This window comes from Nannochloropsis gaditana (genome assembly GCF_000240725.1).
Source record: "Nannochloropsis gaditana CCMP526 unplaced genomic scaffold scaffold599, whole genome shotgun sequence".
NCBI classification, from domain to species: Eukaryota; class Eustigmatophyceae; order Eustigmatales; family Monodopsidaceae; genus Microchloropsis; species Microchloropsis gaditana.
This window is the reverse complement of record NW_005803354.1, coordinates 1-8,101: the sequence shown is the minus strand read 5'-3', so window position 1 is coordinate 8,101 and position 8,101 is coordinate 1. Positions and strand designations below refer to the sequence as shown.

Genomic DNA, 8,101 nt, shown 5'->3' with positions numbered 1-8,101 from the left:
TGTTCATGTCTCCCTCCCCGCCCTTCCCCTCCCCGTCCTCCACTTCCACACCTCTTCTCCTTTCTCGTCTTTTTCTCTCTGGCACGATCCCTCCTGCAGGTGCCCTGGTGCGGGGCATGGTCAACACGGGACACATCATCACGGCGGCAGGTAAGAGAGGACAGATAATGGAACAGAAAGAGAAAAAATTAGGCTATGTAGGGTCTCAGTTGCGGCTTTGCAGTATTTTACGAGACTATATTATATCGCTCTATTCCTTACCATGTCACAGGTATCATTATGGCTGTAGCTTTCTCAGGCCTCCTCTTCTCCTCCGAGGTTAGTAGACCCGACACAAAGAAAGGGATTTCGGGGCTTTGAAGGACACTTTCCTAACTACATTTTCATCTCTCTCCTCTTCTGTCGTCTTTTCCTCCGTCTCGCTCCTCAGCTTATCCTCAATCAGACCGCGTTCCTCCTCGTCGTCTCTGTCCTCCTTGATACTTTCATCGTGCGGACGTTCCTGGTCCCGATCCTGATGACATGGTCTGGAGCTTACACATGGTGGCCTAGGCAGCGATTACCGACACCAACAAAAGATCTGTGTCCGGAAGAGTACATGTGATTGGGGTCGATCAGGTGGTCGAAGAGGCTCATGATAGTGTCGGTTTCGGGTGGTTGGCCCTTTTCTTGGAGAGTAAGTTGGAGAACGACGGAACCTTTAGAGAGTGTGTGTGAGGCCTGCTTCTTTTGAAGGCAAAGTCATCCCAGCCTCGGAGAAGGAACAAAAAACGGGACAGCATGTCAGGTGGCATTGCAGCCATTGTTTCTCTTCTGGTGCCCGGCCCCCGCCGAGGTTGTAAAGAGCAAAGTCAAAACGATGTAAAAATGCGAGGATAGATATAAACGTGAAGAGTGGGGAAATGGCGACCTTTGGAAACGTGCACTCATAGAGTGAGCTGACTAATATTCAGACGACTGCGGCCATTAACGGATCCATGAAAAGTCGACAGTTCCAAGCCCATGCAGCAAGCTTTTCGTAAGAATGGTGCGCTGTTAGGATTTTAGGTTTTCGCGCAACCCAATCGTTTAGAGCAGCACCCTGACGTAAAGTTCACAAGAAAATACGCTTAAGCATGCATACTTCATGAGCGGTGGCGACATGCAATTGTCTTTTGTGTGCGTATCCTTTCAAGAGCTCTTAATCATCTACCCCTTGCCAGAAATCTTGCCCATCACTCAACGAAATATATCTGTTGTACCAATATGACTTGTTCAACATCTCAAGTCTTGTATTTTTAACGTACCTACTTCCTTAGAATATGCTCATAATAGCCACAAAGTCTCTGTGAGAGAGCCTCCTCTGCTCCACGAGACGTATCATGCAAACACCTGATCTATTCCTATATCTCATAGTTTACGATTTTCATGCATCATTCTTTGCGGCGCCCTAAAAAGAAGGTTGCACTCACTGCCTCAAGACTGGTGTGCGTTTTCAAAAAATCATGGAAAGAAAAGGCTCGCCTATTTTCAGGCGGATCAATAGCACCCTCCTCAAGAGCACCACCATGTTGCTCCAAAAGCAGAACAAAGTAGCGATGGATTCCCGTACTACCTGCAAGTCTCAAGGGAGACACGTAAGGCACCACGGGGTCGCCAATACGACTGTCCCCCGAAGTGCCAGGAATGTTTGTCGCAAGCATCAAAAGCATGGACCGATCGGTCGGCTGATGTATGGAAGGGAAGTCGGCATCCGCACATATCACTGTATACAAAGCCTTAGCTTTTCGAACTTCTTCGAGTCCTGGGTGAAACTGAACCACAGGAGCCAAATCCATGACCTGGGCAGGCACCTCATCCCCAGCGTTGACAATCTCTTCATTGATTGTCAGAGTTACAGGTACCTTGAAATGTACACTCCCTTCCAGGACTAGCTCGTTGAGCAACTTGGACTTTCTGACCATGGACTCAGCGTAGGCTAAGCTGTCTTGCTCTCGTGCCTGGGCATTCGTGCTATTGGATTTACTTGGCCGATAATCATCCCATGACACGTGAAGCAATGTAGCTCCCACAGGTTTCACCTTGTTCATATGAATGAAATTCAAGACGGAAAAGTGCGTGCGGTACTTCGGCGGAGCGATGTGCAATTGTTGTTGTCCTTCCTGAGGCTGTTCCAAAGCAATCAGCAAATAGCGATGAGTACCATGAATGTAGCCTTGGTCTTGTCTCGAAATTTTATAGGGAACTACTTCGTTCCCATTACGACTGTCTGGTTGTTGTCCCGACACATTTGTCACGAGGTGTAAAAGTTGTACCTCGCTGCGAGAGCCCTGCATGGAAGATGAATCAGGATCCACCAAGATGAAAGTGTAATAGCTCCCATGTCGAGCTTCGATCAACTTATACACCGGATGAGGATGATCCATTTCTCCTGGAGGAACTTTTGCCCCAGAGTCGAAATTATTGCACCCAAATGTGGCGTTGACAGAATATGCGCTTCGAAAATCGTCGGGGAGTACATCAGGTATCAGGCCCGCGGCAGACAGCTCCTGGGAGACAGTCAAGGCCTTATGCTTTAATTTGGTCATTTTCGATCCTAGATTATGCATTAATGATGTATGTTTTGGTCATAGCCAAGCTATTGATGTCTTGTCTATTCTAGGATCCTGGTACATATAGTACGTTGCTCCATAGACAGCACGCACAATTAATGCCTTTACAAGGAATGAACCACAGAACGAGGTCGACAAAAAGTCAAAATACAAACCTGGTTGTATGCTTATTGAAACAGTCGATGTGTATTCAGAATTGGAAAGCAGAATGCAAATACCAGGAAAAGAGGGAAGGGAGGGAACATAAACTCGCATGACCAAGTGGAACTTTCGACTGTCGCGGCATCACAGCCAAACTTCAACTGTCACGGTCATCCTATTCTACTTCCCCAGTCCCCGACACAGCGCCTACCCATGGCAGCGGATACAGCACAGTTACATGATCGTATTGCGACGCTCGAGAAGGAAAAAATCGAGTGTTTGGAGCTGATAAAGACATTGCACCGAAAAATCCACGCTTTGGAGGAGGAGAACGACCTCCTGGCAGTGGAGAACGAAAGACTCAGAGGTACGATGGACCGGAGGAGCTAGAGGGGTGTGGAAATTTTGGTCGCATGGCAACGAGTCGATGAAATCACTTACTTTGGAGAGTTTATGCGAAGTTGAGGTACCAAAAATGGAAGATGTTGTCGTGGTCAAGGCCATGGAAGTCTCTGATTCTCACTTGTTTCCTCCCTGCCTTTTTCGCTTTTCACATGCACAATTATCCAGCACAAGAACCTCTTTCGGTCGTGGATGGACAATCGAATATCGCGCCAGAAACAGGAATCGGTATCTTTGATTTGCCGATCAATACCACTTATTTGGAAGAATGCGATGGAGCAAAGTATATTACGCAAGAGGTATGTTAAAATTGTAATAGATAGGCGAGTTGGCATAGCGTCTCCTGGCAATTCGAGAGAAAAGTCTTTATGCCCTTCTTTGCGCTTCTTCTGATCTCTGTATCGCCATCTACTTCGCACCTTCCCGCGACCAACCTTCTCGCTTCATCCCTTTCTTTTCTCCAGTTGGCAGAGGTAGAAGGTGTTGGAGGCGGACTCAACCCTCTTTGCGTCCGCATCTGCACATTTCCCTCCCTCCCTGCCTCTGCCGCTCCTTTCATTCCTGACACGGTCCTGGTGGCAGTGGGTGGCGTTGACAAGTTCCTGACTCTCTACAGGGTCGAGACAAAGTAAAGACAAGGAGGGGAGGAGGGCGGTAGGAACGGAGTATTTATGAAGGAATTTTACCTGATATAGGACACTTGGGAAAACATATGATCAGGTGTCGCCTCGCATCACACTACAACTGATTATTTTCCACCGCTTTTCCATCATTCTTCTCCTCTCCCTCTGCGAGTAGTGGCAGTCCCTCCGAGAAGGTCTTGGTCCTCTCAGGCTTCGGCGGGCCCCTGCTGAGCCTCGACTTTTTCGCCGCAGGGGAGGAGGAGGTAGGAATGGGAAGGAACATTGAAGGATGTCTGGGCTCTAAAGTCCTTGACCAGGTCCCGAGCGGGCCCCACACCTCCTCTTACCTTCCTTCCATCCTCATCCCCCCCCGCCCACCAGGGGAGGCTCCTTGTCACGTGCATGGACGGCAGTCACAGCGTGGTTCATTTCAATAAACATCGTCCCGTGGATGCCTGTGTCGTGCACGCGCGCAAGGTAGATCCCTCCCGTCCAATGGATCATTCGTTTACCCTTCTTTCTCATTCGGCGGGGCCCCCGACTGATCCGGGCCCCTCTCCTGCCATGTCTGTTGCGTGGCGTCCATGTCTCTGACAAGAAAAGGATCTTACTCATTCGTGTGCCCCCTCTATTCCTCGTCGTTGCCTCCTCCCTTTCTCTTTTTCTCCCCGACCCCCCTGCGTCCTATTCATTTTAGGATCACGAGAAACACGCAGTCATAGGCCGCTGGTCTCGATGCGGCCGTCTGTATGCGACAGGCGGGCACGATAAGTAGGTTTGAGGAAGGAAAAGGGGGCAGAGGCAGGGGGGGCAGGGAAAAGAGGAAGGAAAAGGGAGGAGGGGGGAGGAAACAGACAGGTACACGTCTTGGGAGGGCGTGGTCACATGCTCGTAATCCTCCTTTAACGACGGAATAGATGGAATTGCCGTCCTGCAGAGCTCCATTTTTCTCCTCACCCTTGTGCCTCCCCCCTTCCCCCTTCCCTTTCGTTCCTGCCACCATTTCAGGGCTGTGTACCTGTATGACAGCAACGGGGGGGGGCCACTCAAGTCCTTCTACTTCCTGGGCAACGTCGAAGCGCTCGCCTTTGTGGACCGCCCCGCCAGCGGCTGTGGGAAAGTTCTCAAACCTCTTGAAACAGGGGAGGCGCAGACGAGAGGGGAAGGCGGGTTGAGCGGTAGGGGGGATGGTGCCGGAGTTGAGGGCGTACGCGTTTTGCCACGGCTGTTCATGTCTCCCTCCCCGCCCTTCCCCTCCCCGTCCTTCTCCTCCCCTAAGCTTGCTCGCGGCCCTTTCTGATCGTGGCCTCCCGCAACGTGGCGCATTTGACCTACATCGATTGCGACTCCTTCGAGAAGCACACGGTCTCTCTCAACAACGCCTTGTGGGACACGCATGTCTCCTTCTCCGTCCTCTCTCTGGCCGTTTCCCCCTGCCAGGAATTCCTGCTGGCCGCCACAGGTCGGTCTCGTCGCCTACGCCCCTTTCTCCTCTCCCACTATGCCTCATGTGTCTTATCGGCTTATTTCTATGTTTCGCGCTCTCGACTTAATTTCTTCATCTTTTTTTTCCCAACGCATCTCTCAGACAAATCGCGCGTTATACTTTACCGCATAGGGCATAATGAGCAGCTACGTTCCTTATACGGGCACAGGGCCGATGAATACAGGTATGCTTTGAATAATCACTGACGACGTCGTGACGGTCCATGCGATTTTCAAAACGAGCTACCTTTATCTTGTCATCCTCGTGTGTGTGTCTCCATTTTTCACTTCCTCCTTCGCCTCGATCCTACTTCTAGTAATCCCCGCGTCGCCTGGGATCGGAACGGTAATTACGTCTACTGCTCGTCACAAGAAGGGAATGAGCTGGTAGGGTGGTCGCTAGCTTCTGAGCGGGTCGTTGTGAAACTGAAGGTATGAGGAAAACAGGAACGTAGGACCTGGGAATCATGACGGAAACTGGTAGTGACTTGCATAGACCCTTCTTCGATTCCCTCCACATCCCTCACGTTTTCGTCGTTCGAAACACCAAATTTCGTAAATTTTACAGGGCCACCGTGCTTTGGTGCGTGACATGACGTTTGACCCGGCCTCATGCCTGCTAGCCTCTATTGCTTACGACAAGACTTTGCGGCTTTGGAGCAGTTAGTCAGACGCTGCTCTTGAAATCAATTTTGAAAAATATTATCTTGGTTAAAGACTTTCTATATTTGGTTGTTTTCTTTTGTTTTTCCTTACTGATGTTTGCTTCTCATCTTACTGTGTAGCAATGTCTTGATTTCTCGGCTCTACCGTGTGCAAGTCACTGCAGAATTCACTAGTTCTCCAGTCGGCGCGTAACGAGCTAGCAAGGACAATATTTTGCCGTAGCCAGCACTACAGCAGCGCTAGTAGATGTAAAAGAGTTCATAGGTAGAGGTTTTTAGACTGAACCCAGAGGAAGTTCGTCAAAAAAGGCATTGGGGTTTACTGCTTTGCTTGTGTACGTTCCTTTGGGACCAAGGGAAACGGCATCGGAAAAATGCCAGGTACGAAGATGCGTGACACCCTCATTTCTTGAATGTTTGTTAGAAATTTGTAATACTTCAAGAAAATAATGGTACAGCACAGGTAAGGTTACATACTCGAGCTGAGGAAGGACTGGGGAGGAGGCGGCCAAGACAGAACAATTTGATGCATGATGACCTTCCTTTCTGGCTTTCATTGACCAAAACCCATGTATGCTTGCCGATTCTCAATTATCTCGCATTGAAAAAAAACATAGCGCATGTCATACAATTGCAAGGGGGTGAGACCACATAAACTCGCAACCTTTTTCTAGCTAAGGATGGCGTTGGGCCCCTGAGCGAGGCAATGCGTGCGTGGTCTTTTTCAAGGATCATACCCGCCATAATCTCACAGAGACGGACAACACCTGCATCCAGATAAAAGCATGCTGTGTATACCCACTTTAACATCGTTATTCCTGACGTAGGGAGAGAAGGCCGTGCCGTGGCGTGTTGGGGGGAACGCCGCAAGTTTGAGGCAAGCTTGACGTTGGCCGTCCGCTGTCATAGACACTTACGTTCACGAACTACCTCGGAAAGGCCACGCTCGCCTTGAATTGATCTTGAAAGGTGGACGACACTGACATGTCGTCCACCTATGCCCACCGTTGTTTTTCCTCACATCTCTGGTTCTGTGCCATGGATTTCTGTCAAGTCCTCTGTGGTAGAGACTGTCGCAATTTCTCGGACAGCACGCACTGATCCTTTGTCACCCAGTGATCTGACTTCAGATCTGGAACACGCGTGTCCCTATAAGAACAAGATCGACGCTCCGCACGACTCTTTTCCACCTTCCCTCGCTTCGTTTGACGGGCCCTAGATGTCAAGTGACCGTCGTTTCTTTTTTATATATCTCGATACGTAAAAATATGCCACGTCATGACCCTCTCTTTTTCCAACCCTTCTTACAGCATGGATCCTTACATCATGAACCGCGTCTGGACATCACCGTTCCCGAGGGTGCCCATTGCCATCACACCCTCCTTGTCCGAGCTCTCTTCCGCGCCTCTCTCTTCGACGCCTTCTTCCGCTTCCTCTTCGACTTATCCTGTGACACCTTCAGCAGCACTTCGACCCTTTGGGGTGGAATACGAAGCCTACATGACTTTGCTGACGTGCGCCCTCATACTGATCGTCTGGGTAGGAGGTGTCATCCTGTGGTATTTGTACTGTATACGCCGCCCGCCACGCCTCTTTCGGGGTGAGTGACGCGCGAAAGCCTGCCATTCCCCCCCATTCTCCCTCCCTTTTCTCTTCGAGTCTTGGATACGTATGATTCCTTGCTCCTCCGGTCCTCCCTCCCACCTCCCCCCATTCCCTCCCTTCTCCTCCCTCAGGACGTGGTCATTTGATCAGGGCCGTCACGGATGACTGTCCGAGCTTGCAACGACCGTACTGTCCGCCGATCTGGTGCATCTCTCCCTGGGCGCAGGTGGGGCGAGGGGCGGGAAGCGAGAAAGATGGAGGGAGGGGGATGAAGGGGAGGAAAGAGGGTTGACAGGCGGGCTTTTGAGTTTATTTGTGAGTTGGCACTTCCCTGTATTCTTTCCCTCCTTTTGCCTCAACATTCCCTCCCTCTTCCCCTGAGCAGGCGGGTGTCTCGCTCCAACGCACTACCTCCATCCGCGCCCAGCTCTGTCAGCTGGTGGGGGAGGACGCGTGGGACGCAGACCAGGAGGAGACGGCGGGGACCGAGGAGGCGGGGGAGGCCAGGGTGGAGGAAAGGGAGGAGGGGAGGGAGGGGGGAAGGGGGAAGGAGGGAAGCAGGACCGTGGCAGGAGGAGGGAGGGAGCGA

General features: G+C 50.9%; 2 protein-coding genes across 2 annotated transcripts; both read left to right on the top strand.

Moving 5' to 3' along the window:
* Nucleotides 1-2,754: 2,754 nt before the first annotated feature.
* On the top strand, nucleotides 2,755-5,903 carry NGA_0207000 (uncharacterized protein; the record flags this gene model as incomplete). The annotated part of the gene is made up of 12 exons (XM_005854166.1): nucleotides 2,755-2,769; nucleotides 2,883-3,099; nucleotides 3,303-3,433; nucleotides 3,599-3,762; nucleotides 3,933-4,020; nucleotides 4,139-4,234; nucleotides 4,455-4,528; nucleotides 4,766-4,935; nucleotides 5,037-5,219; nucleotides 5,346-5,427; nucleotides 5,560-5,674; nucleotides 5,811-5,903. Coding segments are annotated over 12 exons (1,428 nt in total), but the record flags the coding sequence as incomplete, so codon positions are not given.
* A 1,310-nt stretch (nucleotides 5,904-7,213) lies between these two features.
* Nucleotides 7,214-8,035, top strand: NGA_0207100 (uncharacterized protein; the record flags this gene model as incomplete). The annotated part of the gene is made up of 3 exons (XM_005854167.1): nucleotides 7,214-7,507; nucleotides 7,644-7,738; nucleotides 7,898-8,035. Coding segments are annotated over exons 1-3 (522 nt in total), but the record flags the coding sequence as incomplete, so codon positions are not given.
* Between the last annotated feature and the right edge of the window lie 66 nt (nucleotides 8,036-8,101).